Source organism: Chlamydotis macqueenii, chromosome 5 (assembly GCF_036417535.1).
Source record: "Chlamydotis macqueenii isolate bChlMac1 chromosome 5, bChlMac1.mat, whole genome shotgun sequence".
Taxonomy (NCBI): Eukaryota; Metazoa; Chordata; class Aves; order Otidiformes; family Otididae; genus Chlamydotis; species Chlamydotis macqueenii.
In genome coordinates this window covers 53835331-53860441 of record NC_141560.1, presented here as the reverse complement: position 1 = coordinate 53860441, position 25111 = coordinate 53835331, and the positions used below count along the sequence as shown (strand labels likewise).

Below are 25111 nucleotides of genomic sequence, written 5' to 3'. Positions count from 1 at the left end.
GGCACCTCACCAGCTGCCCGCTACCAGCACGAGGGCTTTGCCAGTGACTGGGAGATTCGCATCCTCTTCCACACTTAGCTCTTACCAGCATCCAGCACCAACCCACCCAACTGCATTTTCACCGCTCGCAAGCATCATTTCATTGCATTCATATCTAAAGTACAGAAACTGTTACTGTAATAATATGGCTTACTCAAAAATATCAGTTATTTTCATTTCATTTTTCACTGACTAGAAAGTTGTGTGTCTGTCTTTCAACCGCAGCAGTCTCAATGGATCCACTTTCAGTGTCAGGTTTAGTTTTACATCGACCATGGTAAAGTGGTAACAGCCAAGTACACTGTGAATTGTAAGATGTATTTTGGAGCACTGACCAAATGACACATGTTGATTTCAACACCATTAAAAAAAAAACAAGAACCCTTGAGTTATTTTTATGTTGACTCCTAAGCTGGCGAGCTGCTTTTAGCAGGATGTCCAACATGACCGTTGCTGTTTCATATGCTGAAGCATTACATCTGACTTCAGTCTTTGCCGCCGGTTGGATTTTATAAATATGTTTTCCACAAAGGGAAGAGGGGAGGTCGTCTTGTGTCAACAATTTCCTCAAAGGGAATGCAACCGTTATATTTTCTTGTTTATATAAAATGCTGCTTTTGCACAAAAAAAAAAAAAAACGGTAAAAATTCCTGTGACTGTTCAGTTGGGATAACTTTAGGGGTTATCAACAAGCAAAAAGGAAGGGAAAGGTTATGTTGTAATTAAAATAAGATTGCTTTCATACTCCTTAAAAATTTTGTGTATCCTAACACAGTCTTGCATATGGTTCAAGGCTGTAAGAGAGCTTTGGGAGACATTTTTTCAGTGCTTTCCAGTGTTGGATCAAATACTCCTTGTTTCCCTGAAGTTTTCCGTTACTGGACATGCTTGTGTGGGGCTTTGGTAGAAGAAAATAAGTTAACAACAACAGCTCGCCTATTAGTGTCCAGAGATGCTGTTTGAAGGTAATGCAAGTCCAAGGTACTGCCAGCCAAATGGTCAGGGAGTGTCCTCTGCAGGGGCTGCCAAATACAGATAATTTACTGCTTGGCGTTCTGTATTTGGAGGCAGAGTGAGCTGATTAAACTCATTAAAGTGATGGAAGGAATGAGGGTGGTACTCAGAGAACCTCATTTAAAATACATATTTTTCCTATGGGATGGACGTTAGTCTGGGTCTGGGTCAGGGTCAGGCTAATGGCTCCAGCTACCTCCCCTCCTAAAAATGAGGTGCAGCCGGGGACTCTGGCAGGCAGCTCAAGACCCTCGAGGTCAGTGTAGGTCTCTAACTCAACTTATGTGTCTGTAACTTACAAATCATTCACCTCAATGATTATTTTGGATGAGTTTTCCATAAACAGGCTGCAGCTCCTTGTTTGTGGGTTTTTAACTTCCTGCTCGTTCATTTCGTCAGCTGTCTTAGTTACTTTATATAAGGGTGCATTTGTTATTTCCTTACTTGTGTGTTAAAAAAGATGCTGCCTCTCTGTGCCAAGGAAAGCACAGGCTGCTGGCAGCACGATAGCTTATTTTTGCATCCTTCTTCCTTTGGTTTTGGCTGCTGACCATCGCTAGCTCCACAGTGCCCAGGGTGACATCTTAGGTGTCGACCAGGACGCGTGTCCTCACCCCGCTGCTGCGGGCACGTGTTAGGTACAGGTGGCCTCTAGCTGGTGTTGGCCGCCAGGCCAACAAGCAGAAAAAGTTTTAAATAGCAAAAGGAGTTGCAATAAGAGCTGTTAGCTTACCCAAAATTGCCGTGTATATCTGGAGGCAGGAATGACCGCGGGGATGGTAAAATGGAGGAGTAGCGTGTCCCATGCTGTTGCTACACGGACCGAAATGAATAAAATACATTTTTTTGAGAGGGATGCATGTCCAAGTGGAGAACGAGCATCCTTGTAGCTTCCTTTAGTTTGTGGTTAAAGAAATGTAAACTGCTCTTCCAGTCTTAAGCAAACAGAAGAAGCTGGTTCCTAAGCTCCGTATTTATATGGTTCTTTTCCAGGTCAGCACACCATGCAAAAAAAAAAAAAGGGGGGATTTTCCCCATTTCCAGCGTTTTTATAGACACTGGAACGGAGGAATGTAGGAATGCAGAGAGAAAATTAGTCTTCAAATCCCAAAGCAGCACATGGACTTTTGCATTCTTCAGTTCACTTATCTTTTTCTAATAAGAAATCATTTAACTAATGATGCTTTAAAAAAATATTCATACATCTTTGGGTTTTTGCACTGTTTTATGTTTTTGTGTCTGCTTGCTATTGTTGTCTGGAGAAGAGGAGTTCCTGCCAAAAGGAGTTTAAAAAAAAGTTTGGATTCTCTGTGAGATCTGAAAATAGAAGCTACCCAAGAATTGCATGTAGACTCACTGTTCGCTTGGGGGGTGTAGCTTATGTCTAAACTTGCATCTTCAGACACTGCAACAGCTGAGCTTTGCACCAAGGCTGGGCTCATCGAGCGTAAGCAGAGAGGAGAGCAAATCTCTTCATCAGCCCCCTTGCTTCTCTCCTCCCGTCTCCATCCCTGGGCATAAGACTTAACCTGAGCACCAAGGCACAGCGCTAAAAAATGTGTGTGAAAATAAGAGCGAGACGTAAGTGCTGGGAGCACAGGAAGGAGGGTGGGGGGAGGTTTGAGGTTTTATTTACTGGCGGTGCTGCCGTGCACGCTAGTGGTGTTGAGGGGAGTGTACAGCATGTAAATCCAGCTTCACATGCCTTTTTAGTTATTTCTGTAACTAAAAGACTTGGCCAATGTATTTGGGTTTCATGGTATTGCCATAGTCTAGCGGCAACGTATTACTGTCATTGTGACCACAGTTTGCCATTGTACTGCAAAAGCTTGGTGCAGATTGGGAGAACAGAGGGAAATGTGTGTAATCGGCATTATAATGTGTAAGGCACGTTATAAGCTACTCAGTGATAATGTATATATAATGTAATCTGTGTTATAGGTTACTCGATGGTAAAGGTGGCCACCTCTGAAAGGAAGTGAAGTCTTCTGAGGGTCTCTGAGTCATTGCGTCTGGGTGCTGGAGGGGTGACAGCGGGGAAATTCTGCACAGAACAGCCCAGGAACGTGGGGAAAAGCCCATTCACAGGTGCTTATGAGGGGGATCAGAGGAGAGGTGGTGTTATTAAAGTGGCTGCTCATGACGAAAGCGAGCTGTGCTTCCTCTCCTGGGAATTGGTGCACACTTCCCCCTCCCAGCACTTGCTGGCTTCAGACAGAAGCATTGTGCTATGGGGTGATGTCTCGATTTCATGCTTGTGAAACCAGTGCATTTGTTCTCTGGGTTGCTCAAGGTGAGAATTAAGAACTTGTTTTAAAGAAAATGATAGCTCTATGTTGGGCGCTGGTGTGCCTTGAACTGCGTTAGCTGTTTGGATGTATCGGGTAGGAACTACGGCTGCTGGAAGGTGGCTCAGGTGGCGCTGCTGGTGCCAGCTCTTCCTCCGTGCGAGTCAGTGATGTTGTGTACTGGTCTTAACCTGACCGAAGTCCCATATGCTGCTTCTCCCTTTTCCCCCAGCTTGTTCCTGGAGGAATGGCCTGGACCCCCCATTATATCCCCTCTTGGCGGGAGCGTGCCCTTAGATTGGCTGAAATCGGGTGTAATACTGTGCCTTTGGCTTGGGCAGGAGGCATGTTCTGCCTGCTGAGCTGCCAGTAGTGTATGTCTGCTGGTACAAAGGTGTGATGGACTCTGAGACCCACATGGGAAGTCCCTCCATTCCCTGGCACTCCACCAGGCCAAAAAACACGGCTCCCTGCTGCAAATGGTGTGCTGCGTTGTGTCTGAGCTGAGCATCCCTGGATAAACAGCCTGGACAAGATGATGTTATGCAGCTGGAGGCACGCAGGCTGGTTTTCCCATACCTGGTACATATGATCAGATAGTTGTAAAATTCCTGCCCAGCCCCAGACAAAACTCCTGCAGCAAGCCCTCTCTGTTAGCGCAAGTCTGGGCTGGGCTGATGCTGTGAGCTGGGTGGGGAGGAAACTCATCCTGAAAAACCCACCAAATCAACAAAATCTGAGCATGACCCACATTAAGGCTTTTCTTGCAGCACAGACGAGCATAGTTTACTTTCCGCCATTGGGTGCCCTCCCCTTACAGCCTGTTCCTTCCCCATCGGCCTGAGATGCTGCCTTGCTGCCCGCTCCAATGGGATCTTCCATTCCTCTGTGTGCAAAGACCCCCTGCGCTGGCAAAGGCCGGTACCTCCACTGTACCAGAAAACTTACCAACTTCTTATTTCCTTTGCAGTGAGCCCGGGGGAGGAGAGAGCCCGCGTGCGGATTGCCTCCCACCTTGCCTTTTCTCCCAGCCACTCGTGGTGAGCTCTCACATGCTGGAGGAGCAGAGGGCAGAGCCACCGCACTGATGCCAAAGGGTATTTGACCAGTGGGCTGTGGCAGCTGGGGGTCCTCGCCACCTTGTAGCAGAGACAACCCACTCCTGCCAGGTAGATGCCCACGGGGAAGAGGACAACTCCAGCTGAACTGATGCATCTCGGCACCTGATACCAGGCTCAGGTAAGGGCACGTTGCTTGGAGACAGCTTGCGTTTCCACACTGCTTTCTCCAAACTCACAAACCGTTTCTGGAGAAGGTGAGAATCGTCCCGAGAGCCATCGTGTGCTGTGGGTACATACACGTGCTAATAAATCGGCAGGATCTCGTCTGTGATGATTCTATGATTCTGTAATGCTGTATGCTCTTGCTTGTTGGGACGTTGCTGGTGGCATCAAAGTGAGTTGCAGTGGAGGTCCTCACTTGCATGTTCCCAGTGCCTCTGCCAAGGGAGGTGAGCGTGCTTTTACCCAGCGCAGTTTCAGATACAATGCAAGTTTACTGGAACAGGCGCTCGTTTGAATTTTCTATAACGTATCTGTGACTGTCATAAAATGATCTATGAGCAGACATTTTCAAAGACCCTAAGACAGTTAAAACGTAAACCTCCCTGCAGTTCAGTTGGCATAGTGCTCTTTATGCTCTTTAAAAAAAAAAAAAAAGCTTGCTTTTATGCTCCTGAGTTTTTGTTGTAGTCAAGGAAATAAACATGCAAACAGGATTTCCTGTATCTTGGTTCATCCTACTTGATAGTAATTTCATTCCTGAAGTCATAATTCACTTTGCAAGTCTCATTTCATTTCTGGTAGCAGGGCTGTAAGCAAGTGCCAGATTTGGGCTAAGATTGGTGATGTTGTGGTCTGGTAGTGTGTTCTTTAGAAGCTGGTGCCTGGCCAGGGCGTTGGCGGTCTGGCTTTGTTAATGACAGAGGAGCTGTGCCTGGGGATCAGCAGAAGTCCTCCATGCAGGCACATTCAGTGTGTTGTCCATTTTGGGATTGAAATTTGGATTTCTAGTAAAAAATACTGCAGCAGCTGTGACACCGGAGGTGAGGATGCTGGCCAGTCTTGTAGCAGGACCTCGGGAGCAGCTTGACTTCCGCGTGAGCAGCTGGGTCTTGCGAAGGAGAAGCTCTGTCTGCAGCCGGTGGCGCGTGGCCGTCACTTCCTCCTGCAGCTCGTCACCTCCCAAGCACGCAGCCCTGCGCGCCGGTGCCCGCCTGCAACGGCCCACAGCTCCTCCTGGATGTCTTGGGAGGCTTTGAGGTTTCCTTGGGCCGTGGTGATGCAGTTGAAGCAGACCCAAAGCCGTGCTCGTTTTGGCTGTGCTTGGTAGGTATGTGCAGTGGTGTAACCCTGCGGTTCTGCTTTTGAAAGGCTTTAAGCAAGTGGGAGAAGAGCCTCTCATGACAGCTCCCCTCGGCTCACAACTGCTGACTGTGCCCCCCAGATTATACCAGGCAACCAGGATCGGGAGTTTGCTGCAAGCCAGTAGCCTGCATGGTTCAAAGCACGTTGAGCTGCCTGTTTCATGCACTTAAAAAAGCCCTGAGAGGGTTTATTCAGCTTCTTGCAGCTTGCTTTAGCCGCTTTGTAAGCAGGCTGTTGCACCACTTCACATGGCCGGGTTTATTGCAGGGCGTGCAAGTGCAGGGGTCACTGTTACAACTAGTACAAGTGAGAACAGCGCTTCGCTGGGAAGTGGTGCAGGCTGCCGGTGCGCCTCGTGCGAGGGTCTCGCCTCTTAGCAGATGTTGCATAAGCATTTCCACTTGTGTAGATGCATAAGTCTTTCCTTTTAGCCTGTTCCCCTAAAGGAAAAATTGCAGGTTTATACCATAGACAGCTGAAGGTATAAAATGCTGTGTTAAAATGTGCTTTTTAAAATAGAAGGTGAAACAGGAACGGTGACTTGTTGTGTTTCAGCAGTGGTGGATGTGGTTGTAGTACATACGTACCCTTTGACTTTATTCCACAGCAGTAGTTTCAGTCTGATACCGGCCAGCATGGTGTTTAAATATGGTCTGTCAAAATTTGCCTTTTTTTTGTTTTTCCTCCCCCTCCTAACAGCAATCTCTGTTACTAGTTAGTTGGGCACATTCAGGCCTCCAACACACTTTCACCTAAACTGATTTCTCCTTTTTCAATGACCTTCTGCTTTAAATAGCATGCAGAAAAAGAATCGTATACGTTTCCACGGGCTTGGTTGCAGCTGGACAGGAGAAACGTGCAGTGCTGTGAGAGGTTACCGAAGCAGAAATGCAAATTTTACAAGTTTTCCCCTGAACATGGAGCATGCTGAGGAGGGGTGCAGGTGGTTGAGATGAATCTGCTTGGGGGAAGTAACTGTTAAGGTTTTGTAACTCCACTGTATTTGGCTGTACACCTGCATCATGCTTGCCTTTAGTTTGCTCTGACTGGTGGATGCTGTGGGAATGGAGAAATAACCAAAACATATAGTCTGTAATTTCTAGTGGCTTGAGTAGATACTTTTCTACAGTATAAAATATTTAAAAGTTGAGTTCCAGAATATCCCCAAATCCACCCCAAGGTTTAAAACATGATGCTGTGCTGTACTTCCTAAAAAGACGAGATTTTACTGATATTTTCATTTTCAAAAGCCCTTCTGCCAAGTGAAACTGGACCTACACTTCACCTTGCAGCAGAAGGGTGAATTACAGCAGTACAGTCTGATGCTAGTGCAGCCTGACGTAAAACTTATGTAAAACCAGTATAAAAGCATGTAAAACTTCTGGACTTTCCTTGTAAGGAGGCAGAAAGGGCTTGAAGAGACTGAAAATTCAGCAGCTTTGTCTCAGGTGGATTGCTTGGTAGCATCACCGCAGCTACTCCATTCAAAGGCTGGGAAACTGCTTTCTGGCCAAGGTCCTAACAGCAAAACCGCTTTGTGAGGAGGGCTCGGAGCAGTTGGATCGGGAATCACAGTTGCAGTGGATTTCATCTCAAGACATGACATGCAACCACCTGCAACCCTCCGCAGGGCCCACCAGTTGAGCCTTTGACATCTCGGCTCTGGTCCTCAGACCACATCCATTTGCGTTTTTGATTGAATTGTGCGTACAGGTCTCATGTCCTAGTGGAGTTTAAAGGAAGTTTGTCCTTGTTCCATATAAACTGAGCAGTGGGGAGAGGAGGACCTGGTGGTGAGCAGAGGGCTGCAGATGTGACCTTGGCAAGTGACCTCTTTGGAGAGAGGTGGCAGTGTCTGTGTCTTCTGCAGGTTGCACACAGGGAGCGAGCCAGGCAGGTTGATTGCTGATGGGAGACGTCACGCTGTGGTTCAGGGTGACAGGGGACGTCTGTGTGTGTGTGTGTGTGTGTCCCCGGGCCATGGCACGAGCAGCACTGCTGCCAGGCCGTGGGAAACACTCGCTTCCTCTTCTGGGCAGCGAGCAGGGTTGCAACACGCAGATGGGGCGACCGGTTGACAGAGGTTCCCATACTCGCAGCCGGGCTGGTCCCAACGTGTGTCACCCTGCACGGGGCAGTGGGAGCTCAGCGGATCTTATTGGAAAAATATTTGACTTTGGAGGGAGGGTTATAACAGTAAATCTGGTTTATGGATAACAATTTTTGAAATTGGGTGGCAGGCTTGAGAAAGTAATTTGAGTGGTGTATTTAAAAAAAAAAAAGTCTTCAGTCGTGTATAGATATATGGAGAAGCGTGGCAGGTACGGCCTGTGCCGATGTATAGGTAGCCTATTTCTATCAGGGCAGAATGACGTGTTTCATCAAACTCTCCAGAAAATAAATGTCTGAGTAGTTTTCATGTACACCAGGTGTGATTTCCCTCAAGCAAATGCTGTAAATTCATAGTGTCAAACTGCTCTGGAGTTGGAGTATGGGGAATTAAATAATAAAAATATCCATATTGAGTATCTATATTCAACGTGGGCTGTTACAGAGCTAAGCTAACTTGTGTTCCCTCTCCAGAGGGACTTTGAAAACCACCTGTTTGGAGCACAGCGTTGCCTTTGTCCTCTAGAAAGCAGCAGTGTTGCGGTCAGACGCCGAGGCCGGTGCAGCCGCTTGCCGTCTCCATCCCTCCCACTGCCATCAATCATTTTCGCTGCTTTCAAGTTTTTTCCTACACTTGGACTTCTGCGCTGTTACAGTAGAAAGAGAAAACGAACATGCACGTTCCAGGCACGAGATGCAAAACTGACTCCTTTGCATCGGTGCAGCATTTCTGGCTGCAGAGCTGCTTTTGCAGAGGTGGATGCCAAAATATGTGTGGTCTTACTGCTGTCTTCTGGTATGGTACCTCCCATGTTACCGATTCACTCTTCCTCTGGTTATTCTATTACAGAGTGTGGTTAGAGACATTCAGAATGACTTCCATGTCATAAATGTCTTGAAAAATTGCCCATTTAATTTGACATACAGTTTATTTTTTCCCTCCAGGCTACAGAGTATCTGTATTTTTAGCAGCATGTAAAGGACCTCATTTGAATTCTTTGGCCCAAGACAACCAAAAAACAATGTCAGAAGTGAGAGAGTGAATTTGCCTTTGAGTTAAACTTTGCAGAAGAAACATGTGAGAAGGAGAAGATGCAGTTATATTAGATGACACTGTGAAACAGTTACTCAGACCCTGCTACTTTGAGAAATGAAGCTGCAATTAGCATGTGTTGAGCAAAATTCTTGGGAACATTTGAAGTAAGAGCTGCAACATGGAAAAATAAGACAATAAAATACAGTGTAATATTTCTGTTCTTACTCTGTTTTGATTGTGGAGTCAATATCAGGGAAAGATACACCCATTCCTGTCATGAATTTGGAGAGTTGGCTTTTTTCCAGTGTCTGTATAGATGTGTGTAAAGCAGTGACATGCCTGTGCTGTTGGCTGATGATGTGTCGTGGAAGAGCTGCTCTGGTAGCCCTGATTGTTGCGTGTGGTTTAATATTTCTATCACACCACTGGCAACTGGGGAGCGATGGCTGCTTTCGAAATGAAGAGCTGGGGAAAGATGGATCTCCCGGCTGTCTCCTTCTGCAACTGAAAGACACGGTGGCATTAAGCAGGTTGCATTAAGGGGTTGGCAAGACGAGACTGTTCTGGTTTTGTTAGTGAGGGGGGGCCTAAGGTGGTAGCTTCTGTAGGAAACTGCTAGAAGTCGCTCCCCTTTGTTCAGTGGACTCGGCCGGGCCTAGGGCGGACCCGCTGCTGGCCAAGGCCGAGCCAATTGGTAGCAGAATGTCCCGTGATAACGCCTCTGCGATAACGTATTTAAGTAGGGGAAAACAGCAAAAAGAGGAGGAGAAGATGTGAAGCAGCTGAGCGGGGGGCAGAGAGGGGGAGGCGCGAGCCTCATGGGCCTTGCAGGCCTCACCCTCTGGCCTCCCACCGGGCAGCCGACTGGGCCCAACTTGGCCCGGCCCGGCTGCAAGAAGTGGAGAGGAGATGAGAAGTGAATAAGATGTAAAAAGGATCCTGAGAGACGTCTGCCAGCCTGTTGTGAGGAACGGCTGCAGACACCAAGGTCAGTTCAGAAGGAGGGGGAGGAGTAATATGGCTCCTGGCCAAGATTCCTCTGCAACTCGTGGTGAAGACCATGGTGGAGCGGGTTGTCCCCTTGCAGCCCATGGAGGTCCACGGAGGGGCAGAGATCCACCTGCAGCCTGTGGAGGACCCCACGCCAGAGCAGGTGGAGGCCTGAAGGAGGCTGTGGCCCATGGAGGGCCCGCTGGGACAGCTGTTCTAGAGGGACTGCACCCGTGGAAGAGATGACCCACGCCGGAGCAGTTTCACGGAGGACTGTGGCCCGTGGGAGGGACCCCACGCTGGAGCAGAGGAGGAATGCGAGGAGTTCTTCCCCTGACGATGATACAGCGGCGTAAAGCAACGCGTGATGAACTGACCGCGACCCCCATTCCCTTTTCCCCCCCCGTGCCGCTCGGGAGGGGAAGGTAGTAGAGATAATGTTAAGCCCGGGAAGAGGGAGGGGTGGGGGGAGGTTATCTTGTTCCCTGTCTCATTCTCCTGCTAATTTTAGAAAATAAATGAATAGTTTTCCCCAAGTCGAGTCTGTTTTGCCCGTGACGGTAACTTTAAGGATTTCTCCCCGTCCTTATCTCAAACCTTGAGCCGTTTTTTCTTATATCATCTCCCCCTATTCTCTCGGAGGGTGGGGGGAGCGAGAGAGAGACTGCGTAGTCTGGTCCCGATCGGGGCTGAACTACGACAGAGACAAATAATCACTTATGGACGTCTGAAGGTGTAGAGAAGTCGGCTGAGCCTTGGAGACTGCTGGTGCTTTTGCTCATCATGTCTCCCCCGTTTTTTTTTTTTTTAACTCGTCTGGTGCCAAGCACTGCCGCAGCCGGCTGCGTGGTGGCTCGCCAAGATGCAGCTTTTGCCAGAAGCTGGGGTAGCATGTCCTACAATAAAAACCCTTCAGGCTGGCTCCTGGTGTCCATTAGGGAGCTGCAATGGCAGCTTGGAGCAAACTTGTTCTTGGCAGCTATTGCACAGTGGTTTATCTGCGGGTAGACATGCTCTTCTCTGCAAGGAGGTGGTCACCAGCATGTTGGGAAGGGACCAGAGCACAGCAATGCAGGATTTACTTTCCAGCTGTAGATGCAACATGGGGCTCAACTTGCTTCTTTTTTTTCTTTTCAAAAGACTTTTCAAATTTTTTGTAATTTCTTGTGGGAGGCTTTCAAGTCTGTTCTGCTAGGGACATCCCAGATGCTCCAGGGAGCTCCTTTCAAGCCCTACAAGAAACCTCTGGGCTGTATTATTGAAGTTGTTTAGCTTTCAGATGTTCTGAGTAAACCACTGGCTATGGTGGCTCTTAACAGTTTTTTCCCAACCCTGCTGAATCTCTTTACAGCAGGCAAAACCTCCTTAGAGCAGGCAAAATGCAGTCTACTTCTGTAACGAGCTGTTCTAAGAGGCTTTATACTCTTAGGTGTTCAAAAACTTTTCCAAACACTAAGCCACTTGCAACTAAAATGATTTTACCTTGCTGTTCTTGAAACGCACAGTATCCATCTGGGACATGTGGCGAGTCAGCAGGACTCGGAAAGATGGAGCCATGTAGGTGACAACGCAGCATGACTTCCCAGTGCTTGTCCTGCCTGCACGGAGTAGGGCTTGTAATTCTTAGCAGAAGTCTGGGAAAAACTTAAAACTATTTTTTAAAACTTAAAAAAAAAAATTTAAAAAAAGAAACTAAACTGGGGAAGGGGAGCAAGGGGAAGATACCAGGAAGATGTGTAGCTCTGGGTCTGGCAGGAGCTTGTCTGTTTACAGAGCACTTGGGAACGTGGTCAGCGGGCTGGAGATGAGGCCGTCCCCCTTGGCTGCCTGTCCCTGCTGCCGTCCTCTGTGCTCGGGCACTGCCGTGGCCAGGACTGCACCGCGGCAGTGTTGCTCCCGTAGCCCAAAGGTTTGGGTAATGTGGCTTGCGTAGCCTGGCTTTAGGTGGTGCTGTAGCCGTTGTGTGGTCTGAGCTGGGCTGATTGCAGCTCCATAGAGTTTCAGAGGAGGACGACTTGGTAGAACTTCCTTCTGCCTTCTTCCTTGCAGCCACCCCTGAGGACTGTGGTTCCCTGGGGATTTTATCTGCCCATGTTTTCTCCTCAGTGTGTTGGATCAACCTTTTCCTTTGGTAAACAGTGAGAAACTAGTTTTGGCTTGACAGGGCAGATGCTCCTTGGGGCTTGTACAAGACAACATTCAAGTCGCCTTTGACGTGGGAAGTTAACTTGCTCATATGTGTGTGTATGGGACAAAGCAGAGCCGTGGGCACAGACCCTGGGGAGCCAGACTGAGTCTTGTTTAGACCGAGACTGGTTCATCTCAGAGTAGATGGTGACTCTGCAGTCATCTTGCTGCTGTGTTGTTTCTCTTTTGAGGGTGTCTATAGAAAGTAATAATCTAGAGGCCAGTTTACTTGTGTGCACACTTTAGTAGGCAAAAACTTTTTCCTTTTAGTTTCTCCTTTGATGTTAAATCTGCCTTTGGATGCCCCTACAGACATGTCATGCCTTCACATCCATAGCTGAGGGCAAGCGCGTGGTGGTTTGCTGTCACCCACGAGTGCTATGCTGTGCAGCGCCCACCTGGCACATGACCTGCGCGATGCAAGGGCTCCGTGGTTGGTTTGCATGTCTTGACTTAAAAACACGATGTCTTTTGTACAGACGTGTGTGCCTAAGAACAAAGGCGTGGTGTCTTGTCTTCCAGCAGACAAGACTCCTCCCTGCTCAAATTCAGCTGCGTTCCCGTGCAGAGAGCGGGGAGCTGGCAGTCCTGCTGCGTGCAGGCAGGCTACACGTGTGCTTTGCACAGGGGCTTTTCACTCTCAGCCTAATTTTAGCTATGGGATGCGGCTGGAAGCTGAAGTTATCAGCAAAAGTTTTTTTCTATTAGTACTCTCCTAAAATATTTCCCGTTCTGTGTACACATTTACTTATCTCCTTTTCCCCTTTTCTTACCTTACAGCTTCTGACATGAAGAAAGATATAGAGTCTTTAAGAGCCCAGGAAAGAGCAGAGATCGTTGCCAAGTATGAGAAGGTACCAACCTCATGTTTCTCCCCGACATGCTGGCTAAGGCTGAAGCTATTTAGTTGATCAGAAGTGCTTCAAATAAGAACTTTTGCCTCCCTGCAGGCATTGCCCCGATAACACTCATGCTATCAGGTTTTGTGACGACTCTCCCTACCTGCTTCTGTCTGCACATTCCCTCTCACCGCGTCCCCAGAGTTTCTCGCGGATCCCCTGTATGCTCAGCACAGATACCAAAAGGTCCTGGGCTTCTAGTGCTTCAGTGCTCCCTCAGCACCAGGATGGCTTATGCCCAACCAGGATTTCTCTGGTGTACAGCTCTTCCCAGCCTGTAACACAGGCACACCAGGGACGCTGGATAGGCTGACCTTGTGCATTTTTCTCTTGCCTCTGTTGTATTTGTCTCTTTAGAGCAGGCTTTGCTCTCCTGGCCCTGTGCCTGCTCGCATGCAGGGAGGGAGGGATGGGGGTACTGCCGGCGGGATGCAGGCACTGGGGCATTGCCGATGGGGGGGCTGTCTCACGAGTGTCCTTTCTGCTTTCAGGGCAGGCAGGAAGGAGCTCAGATTGACCCATGGGAAGATGCTGATTTCACGCTGTATAAAGTTACAGACCGGTTTGGATTCCTGCAGTAAGTCCTCCCGCCCTCTCCTGTCCTCTCTCACCTGCATGTCTGTGTGAGCCATCCATCTGCGCTGGGCATGGCAGACCCAACATCTTTCCTTATATCCCCTCGGTGGCTTGGCTTGATCAATCCCAAATGCAGGAAGAAAGACTTAGATGTGCCTCTTCCCTCAACCACGTGTGTTCAAACATTGATGCTTTGAATCTGCTGCAAGGCAAGGCTCAGAAGTAGTTTCCCGTCACAAGCCTGGTGTTGGAAGGTGTGGGCTGCTGCTCCTGTGCCTCTGTCGAGGACCATGATGTGTCGCAGAGGGAGAGGCTCTTGTGTTTGTGCCTGATGATTCAGGGAGGTGTAGGAAGAGAGACGGCAAGATATCTGATCGTTCTTGGTTCCCTTAGGGAATCCCCATCCTAAGCGAGGCACAAATTAATTAGATGCGCACCCTGTGCCTGGGGAGAATGCTTAAAAGAACTATTTTTATTCCAAATCTGAAAAAAAACATTGTAATAGTAGATGTTTTGTGTGCGGGAGGGGAATTCAAAGTAATTGCTGTCTAGAAACCTCCTCCTCCCCTGCCCTCTAAATACTGATCATACGTATATTGAAGGGGAGCTTTATGCCCAGGATTTCCAGCGATGTCCAATGCTTGATTACCCCCAGCAGCTCCCATAGCGGGGTGGTGGGGTTTTGACAGGTGCTTCCTCTGCATCTTCCTCGTGGGGAACAGCTGTAGGAAAGGCACAAAGCCCCCGAGCGGTATCTTCTCAGGTGTTTGAGGTGGTCCCCAAGCTAAAGCACCCTGTGCTCCTCCGCACCCTTTCTTGCCCATAGAGTAACCAGTGACCCCTTGTCTTTCCAGCGAGCAGGAGCTGCCAACCCGCACGGCCTTGGAGGAGAAGGTGAGAGCTGCCAGCTCTGTCGTCATGGGTATCGAATCCTTATAGGGTATTGAATCCTTATCATGCTGGCTGGGGAGGGGCTGGTTTTTGAGGAAACGAATGTGCAAGAAGAGCAAAGGAGACAGCCAGCGCTTGCTGGTCACTGCTGCTCATGCAGAGGTGGGAACTCTGCACGATGCCCAGTTGTGGGAGCTTTTATTTTGCTGGGTCAGGCGTCTCCCTTCCTGCACTGAAATACCACCCTTTAAAGCAATTTTGTGCTTCTCCCTCTGCTTTGGCACAGTGCTCAGCAGCTGTGGCTTGAAAAAGGGATTGCGCATGCCAGGGAGGTTGTAAGTAACAGTCATCTCCATCCTCATCTCCCTTGAGCTGGGAGTGTGTCCTCTGTTAGGATCCTGCTAACTGTGACTAAATAACATCTCATTTCTGCTGATCTGATACAATTATATGATTTGAGGCTAGCTGAACCTGCAGAGATTTTTGTTGTCAGGGAATGCCCCTCTTGGCAATCCTTTCTATGAGTTAAGCCTGTGTGTCTCATCATTTTTACCAATGCTGCTTTAATTACTGCAAGTTGTAATTACCAGTTCCTGCAGGTACCTGTGGATTATTCCCATCCCTGATGTATGGTCTTTGCATAGAAGTTTAAACCTAAAGAGAATGAGGTTTTGTTTTTTTCAGGAGGTATCTTCAGGGGCTTTTTCTTAAATTTGTCTTGTCTTTTCTTCCCTCTTGCACCAGCAAAAACAGCAGGAAATCGAACGCGTGGATAAGTGGCTAAAGATGCTGAAGAAATGGGGCAAGTACAGAAACAGTGACAAGGTAAGGAGGAAAAGAAAGAGCACATGTCCGAGGGACGGGAGTGGTGCATCCTTCCAATGAGTCATGCTTCCAAAAGTTGATAGAGAAACCAGAGATAACTGGAAAATATTGCCTAATTCTACCCGTTAGTCTTTAATATTTTAAATCTTTCCTTGAAGTTGCTGGGTTACCAGTCAAGGGAAAGGTCCTGTTCTGACTAGCATAGTTTTAAAAATGGTTTCCTGAATGCTCCTGGCGCATTTGCACGTCTCCTTCCCTGTGCAAGCGGGAGCACAGCAGAGATGTTTTTGTGCCCAGCTGGGGCAGGGGGTGTTGCGTGCCACAGGTTGCTTCTGTGTCTCCACCACCTGGGAATGGTATGGGAGATGTGACTGATACGGCCCAGCTGATGTTCATTGTAATTCTCCCTGGAGGGAGGATTATTTGTTTAGGACATCACCTAGATTTTGTATTTTGCTGGTAGCTGTGCCTGTGAGAAGCCCGTTAGGTGCTTAAGTGTTAGAATGTGTGCACCTGTCTGTGGAAATCAAGGCTTGGTGTTCAAAATAAACTCTGCACCAAACACCGCTGTAAAACTGAGTTGTTTTAAATAAATAATATTTGTAATATGTTCCTATTACAAACCTCTTGAAACAAAAAACCGTTGAACTTAATGACAGGACCCTTGCTGGGTAAGGAGAGGAGCATTATGCCTGACCTGCTCTACTTACAGCACTCTGAGCAGGAGAGGGCTGAGTCCTAGCGTCACCGTGTCGCAGTTGCCTCTGCAGCCTTCTTGTTCAGCACGAGGAGCGGGGTGTTTGGCTATATTGCTTTTAGCTCGCGCTGAGAGTCCTCCAGAGGAACTTGAGCTCCGTTAAAAGGTTGTGAAGAAGATATCTGCGTAGCTGCAGGGGGGGCATCGAGCAGAGCTATCCCCCTTGCCGGGCCATCCAGAGTGATGTCAGGGTCACCCAGCCAAAGACCAGCTGTAGTCTCGTTCTTTTTAAAAAAAAAACCTAAATCTTATCTTCATTACAGCAGAAATGAGGTGGAGGTGGGCTTGGGGTTTTATAATCCTATTCACTTCAGGGTGGTTCTAATTATTTTGTGCTGCTCTACAGGTGAAAACAGAGGCTCTCCCATGGCTTTGGCTTTTCTAATTAGAAGTTAGTTCTAATTGGCTAGTGGCCTTGTGGGTAGAACACCAAATTCCAGCAGAGTGCAGGGAATTCCTTCAGGTCCTGGAGGATGTTTGGGATGGCTAATGATTAGTGTTTTTAGCATGCCTTGGCTTCCCTGGGTCAGCCGATGGGGACAGACAGGATCCAGGGTGAGGAGCGTGTGGAGCTGTAGTGATTGCTGTCTGTCTTTTGGATTTCCCCCAGTAATTAGCGGGTGCATTAAGCACACTGCAGCCGACGTCGCTCAGGTCTGCTGGATGGTGAGGGGCTGGACTGGCAAGTGGATTTTGAGGGTCTTTAGGTCAGAAAATCACAGAGCTCTTGTAATGGAATAAATGATGTTACAAATTCTGTTATTTATAACAGCCCATAAATGGTTGATGACTCTTGGGCACAGAGGTGGCATTGTCCCTGTGCTGGGGGACTGGAAATGGCTGTCCCCCCTAGCAAATGGAGAAGCGGCGCTTGGCCCCGGGCAGGGAAGGAGCAGTCTGGTGACCCCAGGGAGTAGAAAGGAGCTTTGGTTTCAGTCCTGTCCAGCCTAACACGCCGCTGCCTTGCACCTGTGCAAGTGCAGGCAGGAAGGTCTGCATGTTGGAGCAGCCATACAGCGTTAGGTGCACAGACTCTTGAGAGGCACAAAAAAAGTGCTTTTAAAAAAAATAACAAAATTATGTTGTATCCTTTACCTGCATATGCAACCCCATGCTCTTGGGTTGGGAGCATAGAAGCTGCTCCAAGATTCATGCTGCCACAGCTGGATGCAGATCAGATGCGGCGTTTCAAGGACCTTATGCTGAGATCAACATCATGCCCTTCAGATGGTTATGTGTTGTTTTTTCCTAGCTAAAGTAAATGTGACAAGCCCTTGATCTGATTTTTCTGAAGTGGAGTGGCTTGCTTTTGTTCCCTCTCTGAGCACTAAGGCTGTCACATCTGCATTGCACGTTTCCTTCAGATTTGTTTTCAGCACTTTGCTGACGTGATGGAAGCCTGAGTGTCACAAGATAGCAGCTCTGTTATTTTAATAAAGACTAGGATGTCATTTTTGAAAAAAACCTCTTACTGAAGACAAGAGCCTTCCCTTTGATGTTCGTTTTGATAGAATGCACTTTATTAAAGGGGAAAAAAAACGTTACAAGAACCCCAGGCAGTTTCACCGGGAAGCTGCCCTGACTTTGGCTCTGCTTGAGTAGTGCAGAAATTTTTTCCCAAGCTGGGACTTTCTGGACTTCAGGGTAAACCTTTTGACTCCCAGTTCATGTGCTGGAGCTGGCAAACAGCTGACCATATTGAGTGCTTGAAGAAGGACCCTCGGCTTATCAAGCAGGCCGTTGTGTTTTGCAGCATCTTAATACCTGATCGAGGTGGTTGTCTCAGCTTGTGTCTTGTGAAATGTCAGCAGGAGGAGGGAGGTTGTGTGCCTGTCCAGGGCACTGGCTCCAAGCAACCGCCCATCAGCAGATGAGAAAGCAGCTTTTTCAGACCCCCAGCGTGAGCCATCGCCAGAGAGCAGTAGGTTTCGCTTTCTGTTCCCCAGCTTGCTGCCAGTGTGCATCCCTGCAGACTGCTGGTTGCAGTCTGGGTGTTGTGGCTGTCACAGATTATAGGAAATAAGGCTGAAAGAAAAACCCTCAAGAGGAGGAGGGCCTCTTACAGCCCCTAGCCCAGGATGGCCCGGCTGTGCCTAAAATCATTCCTGGTTTCAGGATGAGCAATTAATAGTATTATCTGAATTAAAGTGATGCCCTGGGGTTCCTTGTGCTCATCACTGCATCAGATCTGTGTGTCCGTGATGTAATTTCAGTAGCAACATCAACAAAAAGCAACACCAGCACAATTCCTCACATGGATGGGGTTACGCTCATGCAGTGGTGCCTTTTCCTGACTGTGATTCCATAAGGCAAAGGGTACAAAAATAAAGGAGTCCCTACAAGGACCACACTGCTTTGCAGAGTTAAGGTACGTCAAACCCGCAAAGAAGTGTTAAATTGTGTAATTCGGGGTTCAGCACAGGGAGGCTCAGATGGTCTGTGTCCTCTTTGTTGCTGTTTTAAACTCAGTTTTAAATCCCAACCTGACTCTGCTTGGGAAGCTTAGGAAATAGTTGGTGCCGTGTAAGAATGTACACAGTTAAGGCAGCAGTTTTGCAGAGGAAAAAAAAAGGCTTTGCTGCGTGGGATAATTTATTCATCATAGCCCTGCAAAAAGTGGATTTCAGCCAGAAGTATCAGTCCTAGGAAGAGGATATGACCTCTGCATCATTTGCAGGCCGCTGCTTGCTGCTGGCCTTGTGGGATGGACCTTTAGAGAGGGATGACTTCAGCCAGAGATGTCTGGTTTTTAGGCAAAGCCTGTCTTTGTGCATGGGGGTAGCCTTGTCTCTGCTGAGGTCACGGGAGTGCTGGGCGCTTAATCCAGAGCATGCCAGCAAAGCGGTTTAGGATGAATCGGGGCTCTGTATGGACTGACACGGACCCCCAAGAGCGAATAATCTGCTAGCGCTGGGGAGAGCCAGCAGATGTTTGTCGTGGCAGGGTCAGCTGAAGTCAGGTCTGCTGCCTGCAAATGCCATGGAAAAGAAAGGGGGTTGCGCCTGGGAGTTGACTTCTACAGCTGGTTTTTGCCATTTTGGAAAGGCAGGTAGCATTTTCCTCTCCCCCAAAGGTAGCCTGGGTAATACATGTAAATGCCCACCCACAACACATCAGCTTTAGGATTTAAATTTGCTCCTGCTTTGCTGCCAAAGCCCCCACAGACCTGCTGGTGCCCCATCCGGCGTAGCTAAGGCTCCAGCTGCAGGGACAACAGCTGAGTTGGGAGCAACCATTATCCATACAGAAAGAAAACCATGCACAGCAAAGTCCAGGCTGTCAAGTGTCTTGGACGGCCACATCATCACTCATCTGTCTTCGCGCTGCAAAAAAGAAATCCTCTTCTCCAGGGTGGTGGTGGTGGTGGTGGAGGCTTCACCCACCACCCAAAGTGAAGATTTTTACATCTCAGCTCCTCTGGCACATCACTGGTGGAGGAAGTGAAGGAGTCCTTCCTCTCCAGAGGGATCACTCTTTGAGCCCTAAAGGAATGGAGGAACAAGGGCTGCCCCCCACTTCAGGGTGTAGGAGATGTGTGGTGGATATATGGAGAGGCTTGAAAGTGAAATTGCTGTGCATACCCAAAATTTGGGCGTTACTCCTGGAGTCTCTTCCTGTTGGACCATGACATAGCTGAGAAGGTAACAGTGAGAGGCTCTAAAATGTGAAAGTGGGCTGAACTGCGAATATTCTGTTTTAAAAAACCGACCCACCGCTCCCAAACCCCTTTTTAACTTCAGTGTCTTAACTACTGCAAAAAGATGTCCTCTGTTTAAAGGCAGTGAGTCCACCCCTCTAATTAAAGACCTAAAGCACTTGGTGGGGTATTTCTCAGAGGAGATCATCTGATGCAGAAAGATGGAGCTCAGGTCTGTACTTCTGTAGTCTTCCCCATCCCATCTACTGGAAAGAAAGTACACGGGGAGGGGAGAGATGGGGATGGGTGACGATGGCCTCTGTGCTGCGAGCTTTGTGTGTTAAAGCCTAGAGAAGGAAGATGATCCTATGGCAAAACCCGGAGCAAATTTTAAACACGGTGGGTTCAGTCCTTGGCTGTGACCTGGTCTTTCTACACAGCGCCTTGAGCCATCGCTTCGACCACCAGCATCTCCATCTGTGAAACGGGATGATGTCCATTCTTCCTGCCGTGCATTGGTCTGTCTGTCAGTCTGCGTGGGGCATGATCTAGGTGCTCTCTTCCCATCTGTAAGGGCTGAGTGGTTTATAAGGACAGAAGCTGGTGACCTTGAGGGTTATTTTTTCTTCTCACATGGAGCAGGAGTTGCCATCACCTGCTGCCTTCCCTCTATCAGTTCATCCAAGTGTAAATGCTGCTTTTGATGATAACTTCCCTATTTTCCTTCAAGTTTCACAACGAAGGAGAATTGCTCATTTTTTCTCCGTGTGACTCACAGCTCTGAGGTTTTATCACTTTCACGTCTGGAGGCGGTGGGAGGAAGAAAGCCCTTGGATAAATAACAGGAAGGCATTTCAGTTCAGTTCCATCTCAGTATGTTTTGTAACTCCCCTGTTCCTGCTACACTTTCATGTGGAGAAAATCATTAGAGACATTTACTATATGCCAGTGAGGGTTGCGCTCATTAAAGTACAACAATACCAGCTCTGGGAATTCAAAACAAAATTACTTTTTTCCCACGGAGCTGAGCATCATCATCTACCTTTGCAACTGTCAGTCAGTCTCTCATAATCCATTGGAAATAAATAATTTTTTCTGAATTGGTGATTTTATCTGAACTGGTACATATTCCAGTTTCTTGATCCTGTCTCAGCTTTTGCTTCATGAAGTCACGAGCGCTTGCAGGAGCCAGGCTTTCGTGGGCACCTTACCAGTACCACTTTGGGGACGTAGTTCATCTAACCCTGTTGCTCTGTGACTCCTGATGCATTGCGCTGCTTTTGTCGTGATTTAATGACTCCTGGGGAATCTCCTCTCCTTGGTCTTCCAGCCGTGGGGATGAAGCTGTCTGGCATGGCATGAAAGTTTGCTGTCCTCCAGAAATGCTGCCTTGTGAGCTTGGATGAGCAAGAGTGGCTCCTCAGGTGTGCAGACAGTGAATTAGTGATGTCCTGCTTAAAATGCGGAGTGCTATTGAGTAGGATGGTGGCCTTCCATGGGCAAGTCTTGGTGGTGAGATGGTTTTTAAGGGACAGCTCTTATATGGTGTGTACAGAGAGGAGGGCAGGATCTTGCAAAGGATTTCTGTAGCGTATGGTTGTCCTGGCTGTGCACTGGAACTTCAGAGGTGGTGCTAACCAACACCTGGGGCAGAGCAAGCATTTGGCAAGTGCTGAGAGTGGGGCTTTAAATGTTACATGCCCATTACACTTACAGGATCAGGGTACCTTACACGGACACTTTCTGTGTCAGCAGAAATGCTGAAACATTTACCATAATGTAGTGTCAAAGTTTTGTAACACACATCTAGCTCTCCTTGTATTACGTGGTGGTCTTGGCATTTATTACATAGTTATTTTATGTACTTAATTTGACTAGGACAGTGGTGTTATTTCTTTGCTGTCCCCTAGCCTGTCTACTTGACCCCCACCTCCTGTCTCATCTCATACTCGCTCTTTGGGACAAGAGCCATCGTTGCTCTGTTTTGCTCTCGCTAGGCACAGTGCTGCCATGCAGGCGATAACGAAACAAGGAGCATGCATCTGTGCATGGGTCTGTGCTCTCGGAGGCTGCGAGCTCAGCTGGGTTGACAACGCAGTGCCATGGTTATGGTCTTTGTGCATAGGCTGGCATTAAAAAGTCAAGCTAGAAGTGAAAAAGCTGATGATGTGAGATGGGTCAGAAAGGGAAGGTAACAGGAGCAGATGTTCAGCTTGGTGTAAGAGATGCAAAGGCAACATGATAGGAGCACGTCCGGAAAACCTTCTGCTGGGATCTTGATGCTTCCTTATGAATTGCAGCCCTTCTCTTGCATCAGCCTGAAAGGCGTGAAGCAGAACGCCCTATGGAAGGAGAAGAGGAATTTTGAAGAGGTCAGATGCATTTGTACCAGGCAGTGCCAGTAGCTTCAGTTGATTGCCTGGTTGGGCACTGCCCTGCTCAGCCCCGAGCTGATTCCCATGACCAGGAATCTGGCACCTCTGTCCCCTGCCGAGGAGTTGCCCGGTCCCAAGGGATCGCCATGTCTCAACATAAATCTCCATGGCTGGAGCTTGGACACGTGCAGTAGGTCCTTCAGCATATCCCAGGGTCCTCAGGAACGTTGAGGAGTGCTGCAGTTGGCTTTGTAGTGCAGCTGCAAGGCATTTCACAGGTGGGATGAATGAAAGGGTGGAAAATATTCAGAAATTAGCCTTTTTTTCTTTTTTATGAAGCTTTTTCTTTTAATGGGAGTAGTCAGGGATGGAAAAAAAAAGCTCTTTCTTCTGTTTTCCATTGAAATTTAATGGTCTCTTTAGAGAGAGACGGTTTTATAACAAGAAAAAAAGGGAATAGGCATCTGTGAGATAAGTGAACACATGGAGGCAGGAGGAGGGGCACATGCACATTTGGCCCCAGTCCCCCGCCTTGCTTGAGGAGTGTACTGCATGTTCAGATGAAAGCCCTTGGTGTAGCCCACAGTCTCCTTTGCCATTTGTCAAACCATGAGAGTTGCTGTGGACACATCCCCATGGCTCTCATGGTAAGGGCTCTCTTCTCCAAGGGGAAATGTATTTTTCTTCTGGTCCCTGAGGACCCAGGTGAGAACAGCCATGCCAGGTCAGATCAAAGGCTTCAAAGCCAAGGGTGCTGCATTTGGTCTTTGGAGAGGAGTCCAAGGACAGGCTGGACAGAACACGACCACTGTGAAGCACCTGAGCTGTCTCTGCCTATAAAGGGGATGGTCCATGTCCAGCTCTTCCAGTAAGGTTAAAAGCATGAGTTGTGGCTCGGTTTTGACTGAGTAGGTGTCTTCGATGGATGCAGGTACTCAGCTCATCCATCAGATTGGAGATGCCCTCTCTGCGCCAGCGCAGGCAGAGGAAGTGATTGGTTGGGATGTCCACTCAGACAGCTGGTGGTCTACAGCAGCAAACCGTGGAGCAAATCTATTCTGCCACCAGCTAACTTTGCACACGTTTCCCTCCCCGCAGATGTGCCGGCGAGTGTACAAAGGGATCCCGCTTCAGGTGCGAGGCCAGGTCTGGTCACTTCTGCTGGATGTCGAGAAGATGAAGAAGGAGAACGAAGGAAAATATGAGGTACGAGCTCTTCCTGGCAAAGACAATGGCAGCAAGGTGATGGGGAGGCTATTTTGGTGGGGCTTCACCAGCTGAGGCAAGTCAGACCTGTGGCAGATGCAGACATCTCCATCTCCACCTCCACCTGCACGGGCAGGAGGGAAATGGGGGTTCCTATGGGGATGCTTTAAGGGGCATGGGGGACACCCAGCCCTTGCATCCTCCCTCGCGGGGTAGCGGCGTGCCAAGTGCCCTACAACATGTGCTGGTGGTAGGGCCTGATCCCATCTGTGAACTGCTGTGACCTCTGGGAAGGAAAGGCTTAAAATTAGCGGGGACTGAAAATGCAAAGGGGATAAACTCTTTATCCGTGTGTGTATATTAGGCTGGGGCCTTTTGGCATGTTAGCCAGCTGCTTTCCCTCATGTGCTGCTTCCATTTATTCCATGGGAAGCTGAGAGCAAAGATGCTGTCGGTGTTACTGCATCCTTAAGGAAAGATGCAGGGAAAAGGAGGGGAAGCTTAGCAGAGGCACCACTCTCAGTTCCCTGAGCTCCATGGAGCGATGCCGAGTAGCCAGAAGTACCCTATAGCGGGTAGGTGCTGGATGAGGGTACCCCAAAGCTCTCCGTGAGCTTGAAAGTTTCACTCGGGGCAATTTGAAATGCACAGCAAGGTCAGAAGCCTTAAACCAGCTGACAGTAGTTTATTAGTTGAGAAACCCAATTAAGGGTCGGGTGAGGGCAGGTCTTGCAAGCTTGGAGGGGATTTCAGAGCGTGAAGTCCTGGCTTGCAACTTAGAAGTGCAGCTGGAAGTTGACTGGCAGCATTGGAAGCGCTTGGATTGAAGTGGCTTCTTTTTCCTTCTGTCTTCAATCTTTTTATAACTGTCTTGAAAGTTTCTATTAAAAGCCACTATTAAAAATCAAATTAAAATCATTTTTCTATTAAAAATCACTTAGTTTCTCTGCATGCTGCAGGCTTGGATTCCTTGGTATAAAATAAGCAATTTCTGTCGCGTGCATTGAACAAGAACCTGAGAAATGGGGCTTGCTGTATTTTTGGTTTTTATTTCAGGTATCTCAGCTCCTTTGCACTGCCTCCCATAGGCAGCATGTGGAAGCCCTTCATTAATAATTAAGTTATTTTCCAAACTTGTGTTACAATTTAGCTCGCATCACATTCCCCGGGGCGGGGGGATCAGGGTGGCGTGGAGACAGTTATGTTTCGGAGGCGGGAGATGGAGTGCTGCTTCCAGCAGGTGTTTCTAAAAGCCCTGCCTGTTAAGCAGGATGATGCTAATGCTCATTATAGTTAGTCAAGCGTAGATGTTAGTAGCAAGGTGCCGCTGGGATGGAGTCACGCGCAGGGGCTTAGGGAAGGCAGGCTGGGCTCACGGCAATAGGCAGGGATAACGACGCTCTCCCGGCACGCAGATTCTTTTCACGCTCCCTCCCTCGAAGCTGTGCTGTGCAGGCAGGGAAGCAATCCAAACAAATGAAAGTCGCAAGGAGTTTATCTGTGCTCCAGCGGGGCCTGCGATAAACAGGAGCTTCAGGGCTAATAGGCTTTGCTGGATGCAAACCCCCCACAAGCTCCTCTTAATCGTCCTCCTCTTTGGTGCCACCTGCTGCCAGTAATTACCTCTCTCCTAATTTCCTCCAGCTCAGCGCAGGCCCTGGATGAGGGGTTTTGCTTTCAAGAAGGGACTAAGCCTCAGCCCCAGCCCTGTGTCCTGGAGGGGCTGGTCCCAAGGCCACCCCATTTCTCCCTGGGGCATGAACCGTGGCACAAAAGCTTTGCACGTGCCTTGAGTTTGCATGTTGTCCCCTGCACTCAGGCTGACGGAGGAGATGCCTTTCCAGCCAAGTGGGCTA

At 48.5% G+C, this 25111-nt stretch overlaps 1 protein-coding gene across 1 annotated transcript in view; it reads left to right on the top strand.

The window, feature by feature from the left end:
* Nucleotides 1–25111, top strand: part of LOC104481072 (uncharacterized) — an 85013-nt gene that overhangs the window by 44071 nt on the left and 15831 nt on the right. The window contains exons 3-8 of the mRNA XM_086748980.1: nucleotides 4312–4580; nucleotides 12870–12943; nucleotides 13480–13565; nucleotides 14419–14458; nucleotides 15200–15280; nucleotides 23148–23255. Coding sequence (XP_086605106.1) covers nucleotides 12878–12943; nucleotides 13480–13565; nucleotides 14419–14458; nucleotides 15200–15280; nucleotides 23148–23255 — 381 coding nt within the window. The 5' untranslated portion in view covers nucleotides 4312–4580; nucleotides 12870–12877. The remainder of the gene's footprint in view (nucleotides 1–4311; nucleotides 4581–12869; nucleotides 12944–13479; nucleotides 13566–14418; nucleotides 14459–15199; nucleotides 15281–23147; nucleotides 23256–25111) is intronic.